Consider the following 25,620-nt stretch of genomic DNA (forward strand, 5'->3'; position numbering starts at 1 on the left):
GAAGTATTTGTACCCGCGTCAAAGAACATATAGCTGATGTCAAACACCGTCGCGTAAACCAGTCTGCAGTCTGTGAGCATGTCATGGATAAACCTACACATTCAATGAAGTTTGACAAACCCCAGGTCCTTGCAAAAGAAGTCCGTTATCTACCCAGGATGCTGCGAGAGGCCATTGAAATTAAAAAACATCCTAATTTCAACAGGGAAGATGGTTTCTCCGTACCACCAGTTTGGGATCCAGTATTTCCTCTAATGGAAAATCCCAAACAGACATAAGACTGCAGTACTAATTAATATGATTTAGTTTATTCTAATTTCTATTATTAATTAATAATAAATTGAACTTAATAAAAATTCATTCAATAAAATAATTTGTAAAACTTAATGTAGCGTAAATTGGAATGTTTTCTTTGTAAAATTAAAAATAAAGTATTTAATTAATAACTATTGTAACTATAGTGAAAAAATAGGGTGGTTTGCATCAATATTAGACATAACTGGTTGAAGACTGTACCACCTCAGTCAACCGTGACCATGGGACCTGTAAAGGGCCCGAAACGTCGGTTTGTTTGAAAAAACAAATATACGCGATTTAAATCCGTAAAAATAGTTTCATTTCCTATGTGTAACAATCGCGAAAACCTAAGAACTCGATATTTTCATCAAATTTAAAATAAATAAATTGAGTACCTTTTTTTTTGCTTGGTCTCAACGTAGGTACTCAGAATTCTTTGCACGATTACTATGAGTACCAGAGCAATGTAACTCACTCTGAACACCCAGATCAGAACCAATTTAGAAAAGTACATTTCCCAATTTGGTCCTACCGGGAATCGAACCCGGGACCTCCCCATCCAGCACCCACAATATTAAACATTAGGCCACCGAGGTCGGCAATATTGGTACCCTATATCGTGTCACCCCATCTAGTGCGCCCGAATCCCGGCCACCCACCCTCGAGTGACTAGATTAGTCTTTTCGAATGTAGATGGCGCTTATCGCCATCGACCCTGTTTTGGCAAAATATTACTTCCTCATGAGCAAATATTCGAACAAAGTTCGAAACGACTCGCAACCCCGCGCGCCCCAATTAGTATCCAGAAGTCCGCGTTGAACACTGATTCGAGTTAGAAGTAGTTTTCATATGCGCGCGTCATTTCTGCTGTGATTCTTTCACACTGTTAATACAATTGTGCATTAACTCGAAAAGTGTACTTTCTCAGAATCAACGAAAAACGAATTACTCGTTTCCCGTGAAAGATAATTAAAAGTATGTATAGGTTATAGTTTCTTACAAACAATTTCCTACTTGCCAAATATATTTCAAAATAAAAGAGAAAAAATAATTTTGTATTTTTGAATAAGGACTATTTAGGCCAGAACTAGCTTACATAAAGCGTGCCTCATTTTGAATTAAGTAGATATCTTTTAGTTGTTTCTTACAATATTATAAAGACAGTTTTATTGACATTTAGAGAATCGAATTTTACGTTCAATAATGGTATAATCTTGAATTTCACATATATTAAGTTATAACACTATTATAATGGCAGTGCGACAGAAGAATATTGTCAATTTCATAATATTACAAATTCGAAATATAATGTCGCGGGGTAACGTGAAAGTTATTAATGTAAATAATAATTTTATTGTTAACATACAATAAAATATTTAGACGAACAATACGAACAACAACAATACAAATAAAAATTTAAATATTTTCTTGACTAGTCCACTAGCAAACTGCGTTATGTGTGTGATTTGATGATTTTTAAATAAATGGTAGTTTTTTAATTATCTGAAAATTGTGATAAAAAAGAGATACACAATATGAAGAAACAAAATCACGGTATTAAACTATTTACTATATTTCCATTTAAAAATTGAACATAGAGAGTTTTGCAACAGTAATCTTAAAATAACTAGTTTTGTAATTGTTCTGAATTAACGTAGCTAGTTTTACAACAACACAATGATAACGTGGTTAGTTTTGTTATAATAATAGTAAAAAATGTTCAATCTAATTTTAAGCTTCCTTTTCCTTATATCCACGTCGTCCATCAATGTACGAGTATTTTCATTATCTGTCATTTCTTCTTCTTCGGTCACATTTGATTGTACTTGCCCGATAATATAATTCAAGAATTTCGTATGTAAACCAATCTTCTCCGAAATGTTTGACGATCAAGTTTCTAATAAATGAACACGAGGTACCTCTCGGATGACAAAACCATAAATACGAAACAAAATAACGGATTTTGCACGAGTTTATACTCATTAAAGCATCGTTTGCAGCTTGACGACAAAATGGCAACTTTTGAAAGAGCAAAATTAAGATAGATACCGACTTTTGCAAAAGTAATCAACATTTGATACTGATTTGTTCAGAATATACGAAGTTTTGGCACTGTATTGTTGAAGTATTTGAAATTATTTAAATTACTGTTCCATTTCATGCCATTAACTAAAAATCATTAAAAATGTCGGTCAAATCACAAACTCGAATTTCCTTTTTCCGAAATAACGTTTGTTTGAATGTTCATTACACCGAAAACCGAATTATAACGAAACCGTTGTTCTTTCAGGATACGTTGGATGTTCATCGCAAAGACACGATAGGTTCGGTTAATAATTTAACTTACGGTAAAAAAACGGTTTAAAAGAAAAAAGCATTTTCCTCTCAAAATTACTTTCGAGTTTATGAAAATTCGAGCAAACGTCATTTCTGGAAAATGTCATTTCGGACTTCTGATAGGTAACCAAAATGTCTCATAGCGCTGTTTGCAAGTGGACTACTCAAATGTCCGCAGTGCTCGTAAGTCAGTCGCTAACTTATTTATTTAGCCTTAACCCATAGGCCATAACCCTGTATTACGAAAGAGCGTAAGTATTTTTGAAAGTTGTTTTATAAGTATTTTTTCTCGTAAAATATTATAAGTTTTTACCGATTCAATATGATAATAAATGAACTACTGACAGAAAATATGAGTTTTAACAGAGTGGTCTGATTGTCGGAGGGCATGATTATCGGTATTATTACAATACAGATAAAACAAGAAATAAAACAAACACCTACTTAAAAGGACGAAAAATGTATCTACAGGGTGTAACAATAAATTATGCTATATCGCAGTTGTTAGTCGTGATTATGGTAAAAAAAAATATGAGACAAATTACTTTATGCACCTACACGTACAGTCAAGAGCACATCAAGCTTGACACTTTGTACTTTGGACCGTTCTTATCGTAAGCGACATAGAGTTGGATTTAAGTCTTAAGTGTCAAGTCCACGTACTTTTGATCCTGTACCATTGTTTTTAAATAATAAATAAATAAAAAACTTTATAGCAAAATACAGAAAAATAAATACAGAGATGTGCCTTGCTCCCAAATTAGGATTCCCTGTAATATGAGAGTAACAATTAAGTAATCTGTGCTACGGGTAACTAGCTGTGGCGAGGCATCCATGTAACTCGATTCCCACAGGCTTGCGTAAAACTTTCCACGTCTTATCAATTATTACAAATACTTCAAAGTAATTTACTACACTTTGTGCTCAATTTTATGTGTAGAACAATTAACCAGTGAAATAAAATGTACTAGTATCTTGTGTGGTAATAAGTGCTATGTTTGATCGTCGCCAAAGCGCCACTTGTTAAGGCAAGTGTTTTTTGTTTTGCTCCGAATTTATTGAAGATAATTTTGACGCCTCGCCACTGGTAACTAGATCTTACGTCCGTCAAGTGTGTTGCCTCAAAGTAACAATAAGTAAGTCTATTACAATAAACTTATAAAATAAATGATTATAAGAACACAAAAAGATGTGGTTTACATTTTAATTTAAAGTTACACTATCCGGTACAATTCCAGATTTTATAAAGACAACAAAAAGCGGCCAATTTCAGTTTCAACAAAGAACAAAAACAGTCGAAATAAAATTTATTAGGCAGAATAAGAAGCATTAATGGGCATTTCTCCTAGACGGGCTAAATTCTCTGACTTCAGTGGTCGAATTTTTTTTTTTAATTTCAGAAAAAAACATTGAACGGGGAGAAAAACGAACTCAAACTTACATAAGATTCCGTTATTTGGGCAACTAAATTCTTAACAGTTAATGACATATTTGATCTACCTAATTCAGCTACCACCGAAATCAGGATAATTTAACAAAAGGCGTAATTTTTTTTTATAAAATGTTATGAAAAAGGCAATAAAAACATTTAATAATCTACAGAAACAATTATTAATATGAATAACTATTAAATCAAGCTTTAAAAACTCATATTTATTTATAAATCGATCAGGATGATGCAAGCAAATTTCACCTTATGACTTTTAATTAAAATTAGTTTTAAATTTGGCTGTTCAGCCTTTTTCAATTACATAAAGTATTTATGAATCTCTTTTAAAACAAATTTTAGAACGCAATCTGTAGCTACAAAAGCAATCAGTTTTTTGGAACTTGCGCGATCTTTCATCGCTTTTTATACATCACAAGGTAATTTATTCAACTTCAAAATCATTCCTTCCACTTTTTCTTCGCATACCTCTGTCTACCTTTTTATTTAAACCTTTCATATACATATAATTGGACCGCTTTATATCTTTGCTTTTCTAGCACGTTCCTTCATCTTCTTGATCTCTTCGATTTTTTCTGTTTTGATTTTCCTTATTAATTTTCGGCGGGACTCATGTAGTAATATAAAATTGTGAAAATCAATAATATTAACTAAACATTTATATGCAAAAACGTATAAAATTCTTGCTTTTCAAAGAAAATATGGCTTTGATGGTAGTTTTTTCCGACTTCAGTGGAAGCTTTTCTGAATTCGGTGGCATAAAATCCACCGAATCCAAAGCCACGGGATTCAGAAAATATATATATTTTTGAAATTACTCGTAAACGACAATACTTGTAGAACCACTGAATTGTTATTATATTTTAGTCGTTACAACATATATTATAAAAAAATATTGCATACAACCATAAAATTTAGTTTTTGAAATATCGTATACACCGAATTCAATAATCAACTTGGACCAAATCCACCGAATTACGTATTTACACGCAAAAAGTCCTAAAATCGGCAACAAATCAACCACCTGTTCTCTCAAGCCACAGGGGCGTGATGGATGAATAATACGAACGAATTGCGAAGCTTCTGAAATGCTTTACTTCTGATGTGTGGCGTGATTAGTAACTACCACCGAATTTCCGCGTAAGCCTGGGACACGCAGCAATCTTGGTATTGTGATAAAACTATTATCTAGTTTATTGTGCAATTCAGATTAAAAGTACTGTCATCTAATTTATTATATGTGAACTGAAGTCTAATATTGATATACGGTTTGAATTTTGAGAAAAATGACACTTTGTGTTGTCGGGATATGCCACTGTAGTCAGGTTTTAGGCATTTTGGATTTTTATTCCATTAGGTCCGAAAGGTTTATTGGGAAGATTTTGTGCTCTCCAATTATCTTTCGACCTAAATTATACACTCTACTTTTTGTAGATTTTCATTTTGATAAATAAGTGGAGCTTAGTGCATGGACATAGAAAATTGCGACTTTGGAGAAATGCCCTAATATTAAAAACAGAGTCACATAAGCAAGTAGGGTAGATGGTCATAACTGCGTGAGATCCCCGTTCACAAATCACCAGCACAAAAGAAATGTAGGTATAGATGGAGTAAACAACATACAGTACTCTCATGGAAGTAAGATAAGTAAGTAAGTAAGATAAGTGCTGACATTTCCTGCATCTCACCTGATACTCCCGTCATTTAATATTATAAAAAAAAATGGAGCATGCACACCTTTAAAATTCCAATTCACTCTCGTCTCTATAAGGCCCAAGTTGTTGCGTTCAAGGACGAAGTCAGAAGTCGGAAAATTTCAAAGACTTTGTACGTAAATACAACAACATTTTCTCGCTAAAATGTACGCTGAACTTTTTGATAAAAAAAAGTAGTTTATGTGATTACATAATGAAAGGCATTAAAAACGAGTGTGGGTTTATGAAAGAAGCCGACAGACGAGTTTCATAAAAACATCGCACGAGTGTTTTAATGTCTATTATATACAGTTACATACACTAATTTATCTATACATATTATGATGTGTTCAGGAACCGCATGTTACGACTGGCGAAATGACGGCAAATAAAACTTTTCTCACGCATTTCACACAATTTTCATTTAATTACTATACTGCAAAATTGGTTGCTTGATTTGTATTATGATTTTGTTGAAAATTTAATTAATTGTATGTCGTAGCAGCATTTCATTTCATTTTATTGATTTTATTAATTTATAAAATTGCAGAAAATGTTGTTCATATTTTTAAATATATATTTATTTTTATATTGATTTCTTTTTCTTTTAGGGGCTAATTATGTAATGTAAGTAAATCGATTCAGGCTTGCCTAGTGTAAGGATCGTGCTAAATTTGAAATTGCAAGCATGTGTTGTTTATTTTATTTTTATTATTATTTTTAACTAGAGTCGGCCCCAACCATATTGTTCGATAAGTAACGTGTGAAATGTCCCAAAATTGTTTGCTATTGACTTTTCATTTCGAATAAAACTTCATCTCGACTGATATTAGAATTGAGGTTGAATCAAATGGTTTGTTTTTCAGAGATGTTCGAACATTGAATGTGATAATAAAATCGAATTTGTTCTTACAAAACAGTTTACCTTTATGCTGGTCGTAATTTGCGGTTTTTGAACACATCATAGAGGGTTTATGATATGTATGTAGATAAATATTTTTTTTTTAAATTAGAACCAACTGGGTACGGTCGATCATTCTGATAACATCCTGTACATTATCGAATTGAATGTCTAATTGATAAAATAAAAAAATTATAATTTTTACACAACCATTATCTATAAGATAATATAATATCTTGATCTCTTTTTGGCCTAATGTGGTGTTAGTCCGGTAGGAAGTCGGTTGTTTGCCGGACATAATTTATTTTTTATTTCGTGGTAAGTGCAGTTTGATTACGTTCCCAATAAATAGATAGAAAATTCTCAATGGAAATTGGACACAAAAAACAGTGATCTGCTGTGTCATTAACTGTACTAGTTCTACAATCAAGTTGATAGTAAAATTATGTGTCCCTAATGGATTTAAATCGAAGATGGTTTAGAAGTTTCTTTATCTATTCGTTTACCTGTATTGAAATATTGAATAACAAATTACATTATATACAGGGTCATTTTTAAAATACTAACAACCTTGTAGTATTATATTAATAACATCATAAAAAACAACTTATGTTTCTTAACTTTTTACTAAACATAATAAGTTTTAAGTTTTGGCTGTACTATCTGACACTTTTTAGTTCTGTATTTGGTATTAAAGTAAGTTCAATTGTACGTCCTCAGCGACGACTTCCACTCTCGTGCTGTACAGAGTTATTACTGTTTAGAGCGATCTATTAAAATATATTTATTTTTGTACGAAAGTAAAATCTGATGACTTATAAAAGTCATGGAACAGAAATTGTTGTTTAAGATGTTAGTATATATGTAGTGCTTCAAGGTTGTTAGTATTTTAAAAATAACTTTGTATATTCCAATATACCCATCAACCTTAAACGTCAGACATTTGAGCAATATGTGCTCCCAATCATGGTATACGAAGCCATCCCATTCCATGTTCATTCGAGTCATAGACACTGACAAGACAGGCACACATAGATCACCCAGAGAGCTATGGAACGGGACGTGTAGGATAGGGATCTCTCCGAGATCTATTCAGAAACACAGAAATCCGGAGAACGAATCTTTTTTTTATTTTATTGAGAGACAAACAGTTATACATATGAGAAAAAAAAACATATTTAAAATTAACAATATCTAAACCTACATTCCCCTAAATATACTTTAAATAAAACAAAAAGATAACCCAAACTGATACAAATAAACACATATAGGTACAACAACGAAACTAAAAACAACATAATGCAGCACCAACCGTATCCCAAATCTGTGTCTCAAACAACGCAACAATGCACACAGCCACGCACGCAACTCGCAGCGGTCGGGAGTGGTCGTGTTTTCCGTGGAGTAATACTCGTATTACGCTGTGGTCGTGTTACGTAATAAAAATGTATGTCTCGAGTCTAAATCAACCAGAGAAGTGTTAAACGTAGCGTTAATCGACATAACCAAAGTATTAGCCGGCAGGAAGTAAAAATGGGCAAGTCATATATGTCGTAGACAAGACCCCAGATGGGTTAGAAGGGTCTGTGAACGAAGACTCAGAGACGAGTAAATAGGACGACCGATGTGCTGGAACAACGACATGTCAAAGTGATGGGGAAAAATTGGCTGAGGAAGATACAAGACAGGAAAGAATAGCACACATTGGAAGAGACCAAAGAATGCTGAGTGTAGAATTGTATGGATAGCTTGAGAGACAGAGAAAGTGAGAGACGCACCACGCCGTGTCAGTTAACGTTCAGGATATGACATACATTCTTGTAATTTTATTTGTCGGCTAGAATATAAATGGAAACGTGTAACATATTTCACGATTTTTTAATGATGTTGATAAAAATGATAATGTGCCTAATAACGACACCAATTACGTTGTCTCAAACTAAGAAATTTCCTGTACTATGAGTGCCAGAGCAATATAATTAACTCATCCCAGCAGGTATTACTCAAAGCTCTCAAACCGTTCAGCACCTATAATGCAAATGGGTAGCAGTAGAGCTCCTTGAGAAAGAGCTCGTTCAGGGTAGTACTGCCACCGTACCTATTTCTGGCGCCAAGCAGTAATATCAGCATTGCTGTGTTCCGATTTTGAAGTGTAACGGTGCTGGTGAAATTACAGGCACATGGTACTGGACAACTGATGTCTCAAGGTGCAGTGGTAGCACCCCTCAGATCTTTGCGATTTAAAGTTCTGAGTGGCACTGCAACTGTTATTGACAGTTGCAGTGCCACTCAGAGCTTAAGCTTCAGAGTAGAAACGTCTAATCCATTACCAGATAATTTATCAATAGGGTTAGGTCATTAATCTGTAAAATATCTTAAGACATTCTAATTTAAGATAACGTTAGATGGCATTAATGGAATACTGAAACAATCGTAAGTTTTTTTTATGATACGTGGATGGGACTAACAAGTCGTGCTCTTAGTGGTAAACGACACGCTTATTCTAGTTGTTGCAATGTCACTCAGTTTTACATCGCAAAGATCTTAGAGGCTCTGCCACTGCGCCCGTCATCCTGAGACATAAGTTAACAAGTCTAAGGGTCGTATTCTAGAAGATTTAAGTATGGTTTAAAGCATTCGAAATCATACTCAAGTCCCTGCCATTAGGGTCATATTTCCAGTGCTTGTGTTTCCAGTGCAATCCTGACTTGAGCATTGAGTAGAGTTCTAGAATATGACCCTCATGTGCCTGTAATTTCACAAGCATCCTTACCCTTCAAAACGCTAGGCTTATATTGCTGCTTGACGGCAGAAATAGGTAATGTAGCAGTATTTTTCTGGACGAATTCTTTTACAAGAAGCTCTATTGCCACTAAAATTTGGTTTGGCTACTTCCTAACTCGGTTTGGTCGTGTGTCGTTAGTGTTGTTTAGTTCAATTATTGTTGGAGTCATGTTATTTCGTCACAAGGTTTAATGAATACTAAAATATGGTTTTTTAATTAACAATATGTCGATGGCTTTCTAGAATAGCGGTCTATCTCAAAAGCATCAAATTCATCAGGAAGGTGTCTTGAAAAAAAAAACCTGAAACATGTCAGCCGCGCCATGACGAATCGTAGACACACCGATATTGCATTATTCTAACCAATGAAAAGCTTGGAGTGAATAAATTTCAATAATACGTAAACAAGGATCAATTTTGAGTTGGGCCCTTATTTTTGAAAAGCAGCGATGTGTAATAACAATGTACGTAGTGAATTTAAATCAACAGCACAACTTAAATTAAAACTTACGAAGTTTATTTAGGTTGTATTTTGGACTAATTATTAAAATGTGTACATAGGCTAATTAAAATATTAATTTAAGTCGAGAACAGAGCGGTACATCATTATCATTATTAACAATTAATTATTTATCCACTGCTGAGCACGGATCTCCTGTCAAAAGAGGGTTTAGGCCAGAAAGATTTTGTCAATGTATTTAAAATGGAGGAAACAGAATATTCTACTAATGGTACAAAGTGATAACCACCTGTGACAGTTGTAATACGCATAAATATATGAATAAAATGAGGTGAACGAATGAAATAGTGGATTTCATTCCCGTTTTTATGACTACTGACAGTGTGTTATCAGTGGACTGTTCTTTAGTCCGGAAAAGCAAGCTTGACAAAATAAAAAATTTCGTCTCTAAGAATTTGGATTGGCTGTATAAGGAGGGAATTACGCATGGATAATAAGTATCGCAGTTGTCTCGGCAACTGTGCGGGCTGATCTCCGAGCGGTAGTAGTCTACTCACCTACTCCTTATTACTTAGTAATGTTACTCATTATTCAAGGGATGGCGCCTGGTGACTTGTAATACAGGTGACATACCTACATCAAGCACCAGCTCCCACAATATACCACTGTAATGTACCTACTCAGATTAAATTTGTTTTGTATTTTGTGGTGAGAAATAAACATATTTATTGTTGCTGGGAATCAAATCTGGAGCTTCCTCATCCAGCACGCACGTTGTGCCATCGAGATCATCAAAATTGTCTCACATGTTGTTATTATTTACTTTTATTATGAAACAGAAACATTTTAATACATGTACATTGTTCCATCACACAAAAGACGTCCGCATTCTATTTTCCGTTTTCATTTTTCACAAGGTTTATTCAGTTGTAAATATAATAACAATGCGATGTGTGGGAAGTAAAGGAAAATTTCTTATCAATTGTTACAGGTGAGGGAAAACGGACAAGATGGCGGCAAATAGCAACTCCACATTGGAAATGGGGACCAGCGATCAGGTGAGAAAAATAAAACTTTTCTATTTTTTATTATCATATTTTCTTTTGCTTTAAGATTGCAGCGACTAGCGACCGAACTTATGACTTTAAATTATAAAATTCATCGAGTCAAGAGCTTTGTATCCAGTTTAAAAATGACTCCTTCTGGAAAAAATAATACTGGAAATATTCAATTCTTGAATCTTATAACAAGTTGTTCAGTCGATGTTTTTCGTGTAGATAATAATAACGCACACACTCATAGCCCCATACTAGGGAAACCTGCGGGTGCCATGGACACACCCATAAACAACCACAAATTACACCCAAAGTCACGAGAGAAGTAAATATATAGGAATCGAACCCAGGAACTCTGCGTGTCACACCAACATGGTAGCCATTCGGCCATGTAGGCAGTTTCTTTGCTTATTAAAATTAAAAAAGATATGTAAATAAATAATTTTACAGTAACGAATTTCACAAAACACCTTCATTAAAATTGTTATTGGGAAAACTCAAGTGGAAAGATTTGTACTAGAGAAGTGAGAATGCAGAAGACTCGGTCCACAAGATTTATTGTAATAGATGATAAAGGGGAAAAGGAGGGCTGCAACAAATAATAAAATGATATAAGAAGGTACAATTATTATGTGATTTGTGATTTATGGGCACGTCGTCTCGTTTCAAGAATTTCATTGGACATGACGACGCATATAATAAATGTAAGAATGGTGAAAGAAAAGGGAATTCGAGAACGATTTAAATCGTTTAAAATAGGGGCAAAGTACCAGAAAAGAGGATGACAAAAAGGCGGAATGACGATGAACGAGGTTAGCATCGTCACAGAGTTATATCACCATAATAGGTTACGCCAGGCGTTTTGATTGTAAACGCTGAAAAATAAAATTTGCACTCCTGTCCCAGAGTTTCATAGATTTCTTTCACTGATATTTAAAACATATTATATAAAAGTGTTATCTAAAAGTACTTGCTTTATAAAATTACCATCTAAATTGATCTACAGTTTTTCAAAACGCTGCCTTGTCAGTCGTATATCAGCTAACTTAAGATACATGAGTTACGGGTAACAACGCCAATCTTGTCAAATTGAATGCTACCAAAACGCAGGCGTGTCTATTCTCCACAAAACGGAGTCTCTTTGAGCTGGCTCCGATTTTTCGTGTTATATCCATATCTATAGTCGATTGTCTTCAGCTACTTGGAATGGACATGTCGTTGGATTGGACATTGAATCCATGGCCGAAAATGCAGCAAGGAAGCTTGGCATAATATGCAGCGTATTCAATTATATGTCAACAAAGTTTAGACCCAAGTTGGTTGCAGCAGAAGATAGGTCGTATAACGTAGGAAAGGGACAGAGCGACTTCAAAAATAAACATTAGTATTCAGACATCTGCGTACTAAATAGTAAAGATCTTTTTGATACCATTGATAGCGCTGTTTAATTGGCTAAATATTCGGCAGAAAAAAGACATTCACGAAGTTTAGACAAAACAATGACACACAACTCGGAAACATCGTTCTATATAGTGTAACAACCACTAACCATTTAAACAGTTTAATTGAAGCACACATTGAAGCCTTATAAAATATAAGTCAGCCTTATAAAATATCAGTAAGGCGAGTCACTTTTGGAGAAACGGGAAAAACTGTTTTGCTAGATTAAGTTAGGTGTTTAGTATTAAATACGGTCTCACAAAAAATATATGATACACCTAAGAATATTGTCCAATGTATATGTTACACGATAAGATGTACTTTACAGGATCATATAAAATCCTAACAGTTTAAAATAAAATCTAAAACGAATTATTTAAGAATAAAATATTATCTAACTTTGTACATATATTTATACAATAATACAATAATTAGTCCCGCAGACTTCATTTTTTCACCACGGCAAGGATTGGCTGGAAGAGATCTCTTAAAGAGATAAGCTTACCTTTGTATATGTCCATTGTAACATGTGTTCATGTGTCTTTTCTTTGTACAATAAAATATATATATATATATATAACTTTTATATGGAGACGTTTATCTTTAAGCCCTATTAGTTTATATTTAGCCCAACATCATCATGGTCAGCCAATATCAACCCAGTGCTGGGCATAGGCCTCTTCCTTATTGCGCCAATATTTCCGATCCTGCGCCATTCGCATCCAGCGCGATCCCGCAAATCTGACGATATCATCAGACCATCGGGCTGGTGGTCTGTCCACTGGCCTTTTTGGTCCTCTTGGCCACCATTCCGTGACTGCTGTCCATCGTCCGTCTTCTCGTCTAGTCAAATGTATATAAATGTGTACATTTGCCCCGTCAATCGCCACCGGGCGCTTGTTGACGTCGGACCTGTGTCAAATTTTCTGCGTCTGTTCTTATTTTATTGATATTAGTTTACAGGGCGCGGTTTGCGGGACGCGAGGGGCGACACCTCACTTCCTAAAATCTTAATTAACTGCCTCCGTGGCCGAACGGTTACCATACCGGACTGCCACGCAGAGGTCCCCGGGTTCGATTCCTGGGCCGGGAGAAATATTTGTATGGCCTACATTTATTTCTCTCGTGAGTTTGGGTGTAATTTGTGGTTGTCTATGTGTGTGTCCATGGCACCCGCGACACAGGGTTTCCCTAGTGCGGGGCTATGTTGAGTGTGTGCGTTATTATTATAAAATTCTTCGCCTAACTGTGTGGCGAGGACTCAGATCTCAGTATACCCTTTACGGACTTGATTTGCATAGCATAGGATTTTATCTAGATCTGGTCAGGAGCTTTGGTCTCACAAGAGTATGCCCAAATTATTTGAACAAAGTTAGCACAGTAAAATTCACTATGATATCTGTTCTGAGGAGCACGAAAGGAGAATAGAAAAAATAAAAAAACATGCTAATCGGCAGTTATCGGCACAATTAGTTTCAGCATTACAATTAAGATAAGATAGATAACATTACGTTTATTATGCTATTATCTTATATTAGACAACATCACAAATGTTGTTCTGAGCCCAAAGTAAGTAACTAAAGCATTTGTGTTATGAATATCGGAAACAATGACGGCACCACAAACACCCAGATCCGATACAATATAGAAAGTTTTCTACATTAACGCGGCCCGAGATCGAACCCGGGACCTCAGAGATGGCGACACCATGAAAACCGGTGTACAAGCCACTCGACCACAAAGGTCATCTGACAGTATGATACCTACACTTAAATACAAGAAAACCAACATTTCTACGTTAATTCCACAATGGTTAACTAAAAAAATGGTCAATAAAAACAATCTACAGAAAACTTATGCATTCTTGTCTAGGGCAATGTTCGCAAAGTATCACGTGACTAAGTAAATACTGTATTATTAAGTCATTTACCGATAACCTTGGAGATAACCTAGTAATCTTGGAGTAAGAAAAAACTGCAATGAAGACATTGACATCGTGACATAACCTATATTAAATGGCCAGATTTTACTACATTTAGGGTGAGGCCAGACGAGTGTTTTTTGAGTCGCGTAATTTGCGCTGTAATCAGTTTCACTTATAAATCCGGTATGCCACAGGACTACGCAAAATGAGTTGTTTGCCGACTCACGCGCGTAATTACGCGTCATTAGTTTGTGCTATGAGGGAAACGTTTGTTGACACGTGGTAGTACCGTACACATCTGGATGTTCAGATAAACTTGCATATGGTATATGAAACAGCCCACCCTTTGATCTTTTCGTAAGGAGTGGATGTACTCTGCGTCATTTTCTAACATTATCTTCTAATGCTTCATAAATGTACACTACGTTTAATCGATCCATTACACTCTATGACAATAACATCGCGTACAAACGCTAAAAGCAACTGAATGAAGTACGTTCGTCTGGCACCAAACCGAATTTCAATCGAATGCAAACAACTCACGAAATGGCGCACGTCTGGCCTCACTCTTATAGAGTGTAAATATTCTTAAAGATAAAACAATGTATCGATTTTTATTTCTTACTTTTCCTAATTATCGTTTGGGTTGAGCGAACAATTTTGTGTGTATTTAAATCACAAACATATTATAACTAAATAGACGCAGCAAGTACCGCGATCTGTACGAGAATCACATGTCATATTTTTTGTATCTTCGATGACGTCACAAGGGCTATTTAGTGATGGAAAACCTCCTTCGGCACTTAAGCGATTGATTAAATCGGAGATTCGGACGCAGCATGCATTTAGAACATTGACTTACAATTATATGGACGTCGGGTCCGCGCTAAAAAGTGTCCAAGCTTATAGGGCGTTAAAATCGTATACAGAGCGTCATTCACGCTTTAGTCTTCGTTTGTTCGACTGACAGCGAAGCAAGCAAATTAGACAATACTGCGATGACATTACAATTTAAATTCAACGTTTTAGCTTTTTCATATTCTTTTACATGTCACTACGTTTAAATAGGTTGACTTGGGACATTTTTTTCGTGGTTTGTATAACCCGTCGTCCATTTATTTGTAAGTCAATGATTTATAATAATGGTTTTTCAAGTATTTGTTGTTTATAAGAAGCCGTGAATGTTAAATATAGTATAATAATATCGTACCAAAAACATAACGAAGCGGCCGTACCACAAAACTGAATTCATTATACGACAATATCGCTCGTTCCATATTCATGATCTACTAAAATAGGAGCTAAAGGGTACCGCACCACAACATTACAACGTTACAAGTAGTGAAGCTCCTTGTGAAAGAATTCGTCCAGGAAAGTGCCACTTTGCCCATGAGATCTTTGCGCTTTAAAGCTCTGAGTGGCATTGTAAGTGTTGTGGACAGGCATGTCGTAGCTTACCATCAGGCGCACGACTTGTTCGTACCGTCGCGTCACTTGTTATTATAAAAAAAACAAACAAAAAAACCAAGTAAAAGCCGCAATGTATTACGAATGACGCGGAATACACTCGTCTGCATATTTATTTTCTCGGAATTCATTTAAAATGGAAATAGATGATTTTAAAATAAATTAAGCATATTCTGATTACAAAATTACACAAGTATGGAAGGAAATATCTCTGTTTATTTATCTTCTCATAGCTGTGGTGTTTTTGCTGTTCATATATAATGGCACAATTAGGCATCTTTCACGTTTTCGACTGATGTTTAACTAAGGTAACGGCCGGGCGTGTTCTCAAGCGTAGCGGCGGCTACTAAGCGTTTATAGCTTACATTACACACTTGCGGCGTCTCATTTAGATATATATGTATATACGTCTGTGATTTAAACCTTCTTCTACCTTCAATCATCATGGTAAACTAATTGACATCAACAATGGCAATTTTAACCATACGATGCATGTATTCATACGATGGATTCCAAAAGGATGGATGTCCAAATTCTTTCCTAAGCATTGTAACTATCGTCTCAATTATCTGTTAAAAACAGCGGACACAAAGCAGCGCACTTCAAAAAGTCAATAAATTCACTATTAGTAAGATAACAACTCGTTGAGCCCATACACGATAGTTTCACTGAAAGTAGTTGAGAAATTAGGTAGTCTGCAGATTGTCTTGGTTATAGAATCAGATCAACGTTACTATATTGAAATGAAATGAATAATACTATGAAATACTGCCAGCCAATTTCGGCTAAGACGACCACTTTAGCTCCGATGTAGGCGTCGTTCGTGGGCTCACTTGTGGCTTATGTAGCCAATCTTCTGGGCGAAGGTCCTTGCGCACTGAGCACACCATTTTCAAAATTATAACTGAGCACCGCAGATAGTCAGGTTTCCAGTTCGTTACGCTTAAAATCAATTTCCGAGCGCCGTTCATTCTCAAAATCACAGACGTTGGTGTTGACCAGTACCCTCCACTCCGCAGCCTGCTGCTCCCAATGAGAAGGCCCTATATTACACTTCTTCATGTGACCATTAAGCACATCCTAGTACCTAATGAGTTGTCCGCCACGCTTACGCTTGCCCTCCTCAAGTTCAGAGTAAAAGATCCGCTTCGCCATTTGCTGATCCGCCATCCGCGCCACATGTCTCAATATCAATACCACTAATATTGGCCCTTCGTAATACCTTAGTATTCCGTATGCGATCAGACCATCAGATGTTGCTTTAGTTAGTTAGAATCTTCCGGAGACCTCTGAGGTGAAAGCGGTCTAGCGGATATGTCGACGATAAACAGTCCATGTTTCGGCAGAGTATAAGATGTTAGGCAGCATAACCGACGTATATACTGAGATTTTGGTAGCCAATTTTAAATCACGTGAGCAGAAGATCTTGCAATTTAGTTTACTAAAAACTGCTGCTGCAGCTCCGATTCTATTATTGACTTCTGTATAAAGGTTGCAATTTGATGTTATCATGCTCCCCAGATAACGAAACTTGTTGACCTGCTTCAGCTCGTTCTCGCCAAGTTTAATGGCTAGTGTCTAGTGACCGTGACTGTCCAGAGACAGTACTTCTGTCTTTTTGACACGAAGAATCTGGTGATTCTGCTACAAAACATAGATCGTCCACATACATGATATCCGTGATCATTGCATAGGATACCTAAACCATATTATTGCAATGTTAACATTGTCCATCGCAAACCAATTTTCAAATCGACGGGACAAATGGAAGTAACACAAAGATTCATTTTATAATTGAGATCCCTGTGCAAACTACGAAAACAGCTAATGATCTTTAAATGGCAGAACAGATGTTCATCAAACATAGCTAAAAACATACACGATTAAATTAGCCTTCGGAAAAAAAAAACCATTTGAGATTAGTCCATCCGTTTGGAAGCTACGATGCCACATACGGACACACTTACAAGGGCTTTAAGCTTATACGAGCTCCCCTCGTTTAGTGTTGGGGGTTAAAAACATGATATGTCTAGTAATGTGTCCGTTTTGCTACATTAAAAATATTTCAGCATTAAGCTATCTATGGAAATGTTAAGCAATGTAGCAATGTGGTTTTCTGTGTCTACTAATGCAGCCCAAATATATTCGAAGCTGTATACAGGTAATTTCTCAGCCAAAAAATGCAAAATGATCAATTTTGTTTACAAAATATCGTATTTTAAAACAACAATGTTGTATTTATATAAATAAACGCGCAAACGTAAATAATGATCGATTCGGAGATCATTGTCCAAGTATATTTCGCAGAGCTTTAAGAAATATACATTTCGTACGAAGAAGAAATCAATTGATTAATTATATTTTTAATATTGCAGATTCTAGTCACGACGAAGAAGAGTAACAAGTTAAAGTATACTATTGGATTTATTGCAATGCTAGCGGTGATTGGTGCAGTGGTTGCCCTAGTTGTTGTACTGTCTGGAAATGAGGGTGGAGACGCCGATGAACAAACCACGACAGACGGACCGACGCCCGTAACAACACCATCGACTACTACTTTGTCTACTACATCGAGTACTACATCAAGTACAACAACTACTGAGCTTCCGGTCACTGATCCACCAACAGATTTAATAGATCTGGAAGATGTTATCAACGGTGTTTTTGCACCAACTTCATTTAATGGCACCTGGATTTCAGGTAAGTTGTTATCAATTGGGTTTTTGAATTATGATCGTACACTAAAATACTGAAGCCAAACCTTACTTGGTTAACAGTGACAGTGTTGAATCCATCTGTTTGAAAAAGATATATAGTAAAATTGAGAATATGCATAGGTACGTTAAACAGTATACTCATTGACTTACAAATAAATGGACGACGGGTCTAATACAAAAACCACGAAAAAAATGTCCCAAGTCAACCTATGTAAACGTAGTGACATGTAAAGGAATATGAAAAAGCTAAAACGTTGAATTTAAATTGTAATGTCATCGCAGTACTGTCTAATTTCGCTTGCTTCGCTGTCAGTCGAACAAACGAAGACTAAAGCGTGAATGACGCTCTGTATACGATTTTAACGCCCTATAAGTTCGGACACTTTTTAGCGCGAACCCGACGTCCATATAATTGTAAGTCAATGAGTATACCTAAAAATTTTTACGATAGAAAAGAAAACACAAATTTGCTTCAAAATTTTACACGAAAACCGCTGTGTTCAATAGGTACGTTAGATATACCAATGATTTTTTTATATTAACGTGTAGTATAAGATATACACTGTTAAAAAAGCTTTAATTTCGTTAGTAAAAAAATAAATTCTGATGTAAAGCCAGTGTCCATGAACCGTATTAGTACGGGAAAAATTGTAATTCGAGCAGACGTAGTGTCGAGTATTTAATAATAAAAACTATTTTTTTATTCATCAGAAAATTTGACCTCACTGTAGATCCTTTACTCAATAAGCTTATTCCTGGAATGGATCTACGGTCTACTGCGTCTACTATGGTCGCATAAAATGTCGTTTCAAAACTTACCCCGAGACTATACATATTTCGCATTATGGGGTCGCAACAAGGCTTCTTCCAGGAACTATTTCTGGACCATTTTGATTAAGCAACATTTATTTAGGAAGCGTTTTTTCATTTTGGAATGTAGTTAATGCTATTCAAGTTTTAAATAAAACGTTCATAGAGCTCATCTCTCTAAATATAGTAATACTTTTCACACAAAATTTTCTTCAGTGATTTTCGTTCTCCACCATTTTTGCATTACGTTTTAAGAAAATATATGTTTATGCGAAATTAAAATAAATGTTGCGACTATAGAAGCAACTTTTTATGAGAGCGTGAACCATTTTTTCAAGGTTTCGTGTAACCAGGGAATAAAGCTACGTACATTTTGTTTCGTTGACCTTTAACTCTACAACGTTACATGGAACTTCTTAATAAGGACATACATCATTAATGTAGTAACACAGTTTTTATTTATTTATTTGAATCAGGCAACTATGACGCATATAATATATGCAAGACATGTAATGAAATATAATATGTATAATATGAAAACAAATTAATTTACACGAATAATTGTACTTACTTGTATAGGCGACGTGTTATACAGTACCCTGGGCAAATAAGACCAACCAAACGCCAAATCCAATTTTTCGTATGATTAAATATATAGACATAAAAATTTTTAGTGTTTTTGTAGTAATTTATACTTTATTGTAGTATTTTTAAAAAACCCTCACTTTGGGCTTTATTAAATACCAATAAAGCCCAAACTATTTTTGCCTATAACACAATTCGATGTTTTTGCAAATAAAACAAAACCAAAGTGCAAATATTGAAGTTGAATGTTTTATTAACATTTAAAAACAGTAAGTACAAATCACGATTAAGTCAAGTTTAAACTTACTTTTTGTTGCCTTTGATAATTACTGTGGCGAGCGTCAACTACCGGTCGCGACGAAGAGCGTGGCTGCAGTTCTTCGAACTGTCCATTTGCTATCTTCAATTAAATTTAATCTGCTGGTCTCACAAAATGTATAAACTCAATATTTCATTCATTCATTCATTCATATTGGTCCGTTCTAAACGTGCGCATAGTATCGTGCCGTTAAAATGAATTTAAAAATACTTTTAGGATCCGGGCCTTATCATACACTGGACTTTATTTGCCTAGATTACCTTACCTCGGAATCGCCGGTAGACGAGACTCTTCGGCCAAAATTTCTTCATGAAGGTTGATACATAATCGGTCGGCGCTCTCACCACAAACGAATTAAATTGTTTTTGATAGATAATAAATATTTTTGCAATTCAATTACAGGAAACAAAGTGTTATACAGAAGTCTGAACGATGGCCTCCTCCTGTACAATGTGGATACAGACTCGCCGATAGTATTGGTTGCCAACTCCTCTCAGGTAAAAGATTCTTTTTTATTATATCAGTTGAAAGACATTACTCAAAATTGATAACTTCGCACCTTTTGGTTGTAATAAGGCCACATCTGCAAAATGACAATTTTTCAGGAGAGAGTTTTATACTCAAATTGAGTTACAATATTTAATGTTTCTAATGTAATTTGTTTCATGAAGTTTATATTATTTTTATTACTTTCGAGTGATAAAAGTAGTTTTGACATCAATCAAATGTGGTTTTATTATATCAAACGAATTATTGTTTTTGATATTTTTACGAGCAAGTTTTGAAAAAGAATATATTTATTTGGTCTCACGTTCTTGTGTTCTAAATATAAAGTAACTCTTAATAACTAAGTATTGAGATCCAAAATGCCCTATATTCCAAACTCAATATTTGCCGAAATTGTTGATGCCAAATAATCCGACGATAATATTGACTTTATATAATTTAAAAGATGTTTGTTGATGATTTATTGTAAAATGTAGACAGTGTAAGTATTTACTTATATTTCGATAACAAATAAGAGTTAAATAAAAAAACCGACTTCAAAAGTTCGTAGAGTTACATCTATTTGTGAAGTTTTATTGAAATCGGTTACCGGAAAATGCGTGAAACCGGATTCATTCCCTAGTTTGCCACTCTTAGAGGTGGAATATTTTCTTCAAATTTAAATGGGAGCAATACTGAGGTAAACTCTTTTTATTAAAAAAAGAATCATCAAAATCGGTTCACAAATGCCGGCATTATCGCGTAACATACATATAAAAAAACAGTCCAATTGCAAACCTCCTCCTTTTTTGAAGTCAGTTAAAACCGGAATTAAAAAGTGTAATGAGCGGAATTCTAAGGTTACGAGTTTTGTTCTAAGTTCACAATTATTTTGGTAAAAATGTAATAATTTTTGACAGCCGTTTCGGCCTTGGTTGCGACTTTTATTTATAGTGATATTGACCTGTATGGAAAGACGTTAAGATGTCCAAATATCGCCGACTTATTGTACTTAGATGTTGCCGAACTACTTTTCCTGCAGACCAATATAAAATAGGATTAGCTTTAAGTTTCAGCAGGGGATCAGAAACAGGTTCCGATTCACTTTAATGTCGAATCGATTTACGCAAAAATTTGTTTTCAATCGATACAAAAAATCGTTACATCGTATACACAGAATAATTAAGGGACACGGTAAAAACTGTAGATTTTAGTTTTAAACTTAAGGAGCTATTACTTATGAAGGCGTACTACGCAATATCTGACTATTTAATTAAGCGACAAATTTTAATAATTGAGTACATACATACTTTTCATCTCCATTGACATACTTTTTTCACTCGGTCGCTATTATAAGGATATCGGTGAATAAATGAATACATTAATGATTAAATTAATTATAAACATCGTTATGTTGTGAATCAGACAAACTTTATTTTAAAATTTTTTAATTGATAGTTATATAATGTATTTAATTATTTCATTTTGACTTCTATGTTTAAGTTGTTGACGTTGATAGTTATGTCATATTTTAAATTTTTTAAGTCTGTGTTTAGCTTGTTGACATTTTGAATTGTATTGTATTTTAATTGTTTGAGCTTAATGACTAATTGTAATCATAAAACATTGTACATTCGACATGTGTATGAACTGTTGTACTCTAACTACATGTAACATCTTTTTTATCAGTTCAAACAATGATTCTGAACATTCTAATTCTCACACATTTGAATCGACTTCATAAAAATCGCACACGTTCGCATAATAATGAAGGGCGCGCGAGACAAGCAGTGCATCGCGAGATTATTACGGCACGAGGGGAGTACCCACAAATACAAGCCAAGCTGCTACATTGGTATAGAGTTACCATATTTGTCTGATTATACTATGACTATAACTTCTTACAAAAATTCAAATGGCGTGTTTCCGTAAGGCAACACACATAAATACCGCGCTTCTATGGTTGTATGGAGTTACCATTCTTGTCTTATAATACTATATGTTTAGTCTCTATTTACCTGTTATCTTTTTAATAATTTCAGATTCTCCAGCAGTCATCTCGAGTGACATCTCTATCACCAGATCAAAGCAATGTGGTCCTGGCATACAACGTCGAACCGGTATGATCTTTCATATTTCATGTTGATTATAAAAAAAACCCAAATTATTAGTATTCACCCAAACCCATTTCGCTTTGTATTTAAAATAAGTGGGTATAATAGATTAAAGTAAGTAAATTATTAGCAAATTATGAACAGTTCTTCAATCTTTCTTGTTACATTACAATGATGTGTCAACATAAATAGGGTTACAATCTAGTACAGAACTTATATTATAGATCTTATTAATGTAATTTGATTGTTATCTGTTTTGTTGTCCATTTAATAAATAAATAAATAGATAAGACACTCTTAAAACAATGCTTGCAAACTTAATAAATTGACGCTTGCAATGCAAAAGATACTCTTAATGAGTATCTTTTGCATTGCAAGCGTCAATTTAAGACATAGGTACTTAAGTTTAATGTGGACATAAGTCAATAAAAATGTAAGTAAATTAATTTGCTATTCCGTGAACCCAGTGAATGTTAAATCGTGCAAAACAGTTGCGCTTATGTTGAATATGTTTTTATGCAGTTAGTTTTAATAAAATTAATAAAATAAATAGCAGAAGCGCAACTACAGTCACAAACCACCACCAAAAATATACCCGACACGTGTTTCGCCTCTCCACAAGGCATCCTCAGGGGCTGTTGATTACTCGACCCTCGATGAGCTCGTTCAAGACAGTTGGTGCATTTATACCCCTCTACCCCCAGTGTTGCTATTGTTGAAACCCGAAAGTAGGTACCCATAATAAAAGGTCACCTTTGAATTTTGCAACATCAGATGCAAAATTCAATAGTTCATTTATTATAAAACCCCTGTTTATTTCCATCTGTTCTAAAACTCTTGGTTCTGTGGCAAGGACATAAGTCATGTAATTTGTCCGCGTGACAAAAACCGTTCACACATGTGTTTTGAAACGTCACAAATGTGGACCCACCTTTACAGATCGCATAATCACGGCTGACTGAGATAGTACAGTCATAACCAGCTATGTTTATCAGTATTGCAATATATAATATATGCAAACCACTCTATTCTTCACTATAGTTACAAAAGTTATTAATTAATTAATTAATTTATTTCATTTTTATTTAGACATTTATTCCAGGCCACATGACCCATATAATATGTACCTTAAGGACTAACATATAATATAATATGACAATAAAATAAACTAAATAACTAATCTACACGTATTGCATTTGTCAGCGATGTGTGGCGCAATCTGGTGTCAGGTAACCGGCCACGGAATCGCCGATTTAGGACACCCTTCGGCCAAGTCTTTCTTCATGAAGGTGGAAGGATGTCCCGTCGGCGCTCTCACCACAAACGAACTAAAATTTACTTGTTGTTTTTAATTTAGCAAGGACCATTCCAATTTACGTCACATATGTTTTGTAAAATATTGAATGACAACGAAACGTTGGTTTGTCTGAAAAAACATGTAAAAAACAAATATACGCGATTTAGACCCCAGTAAAAGTTACTATTTCAGGATTTAAGACGGCCCATGTCAGATTATTGAAATAACACATCTTTATTAGTACCATAAAAATATAAAAATATAAAAATATAAAAATTTATACCAGAAAAGAGAATTGCGACACGGCTTACTTTGAAGTGGATAGGTATAGCCAAAAACTTTGGTGTTAAAACACTTCGTATCAATTTAATCAAATACTTAAGATAATAACTACTGTGTTAGAATGTTCTTATCAGATTTGAATGATTTATGATTAATCTACTTTAACAGGTATAAGTTATATTGTCATTGTTATGAACCATATAATTTTACGTCTTTTGAATATGATTAATGTTTCGTATGAATTAGACTCGTATTTTATATATATTTTTAACCATGTATAGTGTGTGTCTATGAATCTTATAAATAGAGCTATTTATTTCAATTCTAAATTTAATTACATTTAAAAATAAAACTTAAAATAAGTTTTACCACAGAAGGCTAATCGAGCCTTCTACGAGGGTTGCTTTTTATATTTCAGGATTTGGTAACCCTAATGATCTGGCAATCCACATCTCTATCGTATAGTTTGACATTTTTGGTGGCAATAGTATTCAAACATTTTGACATTCGATCATTATTTGTGTCGTTTAAAATAATTAGAAAAATCCATCTCGGTCAAAAAATGGAATTAAGTCGTAAACATTTTCGTACGATTATTTATTACAACTTTCGACGTGGATTAACTCAACAAGACTCCATAATGATCTTAATTCGACTTTTGACGATGAAGCTTCAACAAGAGCTGGTGTTTATCGATAGTTGCCGTAATTCAATCGAGGCCGTAGTTCACTCAAAGAGGAATTTCGTGAAGATCGTCCAAAATGGGTTGTTATTCCGGAAAACATTGATGCTGTGCTTCAACAGATACTGCAATATTATCATGAGACCTATCGTGAGATTTTTATTCAATATTGCATGACTATTTGGCCATCAAAAATATTTATTCGCGTTAGATACCACATAATTTGACAACCGCTAAAAATAAGGCTCATGTCGATAGGTCGAAAGAAATGATAAAATAAACGATCGCGTTGCTTCAAAGACGTCTATCATATCGTAATAGGTCCCAATTGGTGATTCTACGCGTATGAGCCCGAAAGTAAACAGCAGTCGACTGTATGGGTCTTTCAAGATGAGCCCATTCGAGCATTCCAACGAAAATAGTCACCTGTTTTTTCAGGAAAAAACTGGACATATCGCAACTGTGTGTGTGTGTTTTTATGTCCTAGCCGATTTCGGCTACAGCGACTGCTATTGTTTAGAA

At 34.7% G+C, this 25,620-nt stretch overlaps 1 protein-coding gene across 3 annotated transcripts in view; it reads left to right on the top strand.

Moving 5' to 3' along the window:
* The window catches only part of LOC113225661 (venom dipeptidyl peptidase 4-like), a 120,206-nt gene that overhangs the window by 58,901 nt on the left and 35,685 nt on the right, over window positions 1-25,620 (top strand). Inside the window, exons 1-5 of one of the 3 annotated variants that reach the window (XM_026458035.1) lie at window positions 6,940-6,994; window positions 10,912-10,978; window positions 18,182-18,506; window positions 20,640-20,734; window positions 22,766-22,843. In XM_026458035.1, coding sequence (XP_026313820.1) covers window positions 10,931-10,978; window positions 18,182-18,506; window positions 20,640-20,734; window positions 22,766-22,843 — 546 coding nt within the window. In that variant the 5' untranslated portion in view covers window positions 6,940-6,994; window positions 10,912-10,930. Of the gene's footprint in view, window positions 1-6,939; window positions 6,995-8,630; window positions 8,673-10,911; window positions 10,979-18,181; window positions 18,507-20,639; window positions 20,735-22,765; window positions 22,844-25,620 lie in introns of those variants that run through there. The other 2 variants (XM_026458037.1, XM_026458036.1) reach the window with 2 other exon arrangements.

The sequence above is a fragment of the Hyposmocoma kahamanoa genome, unplaced genomic scaffold (genome assembly GCF_003589595.1).
Source record: "Hyposmocoma kahamanoa isolate Upper Pololo Valley unplaced genomic scaffold, ASM358959v1 169, whole genome shotgun sequence".
Lineage (NCBI taxonomy): Eukaryota > Metazoa > Arthropoda > Insecta > Lepidoptera > Cosmopterigidae > Hyposmocoma > Hyposmocoma kahamanoa.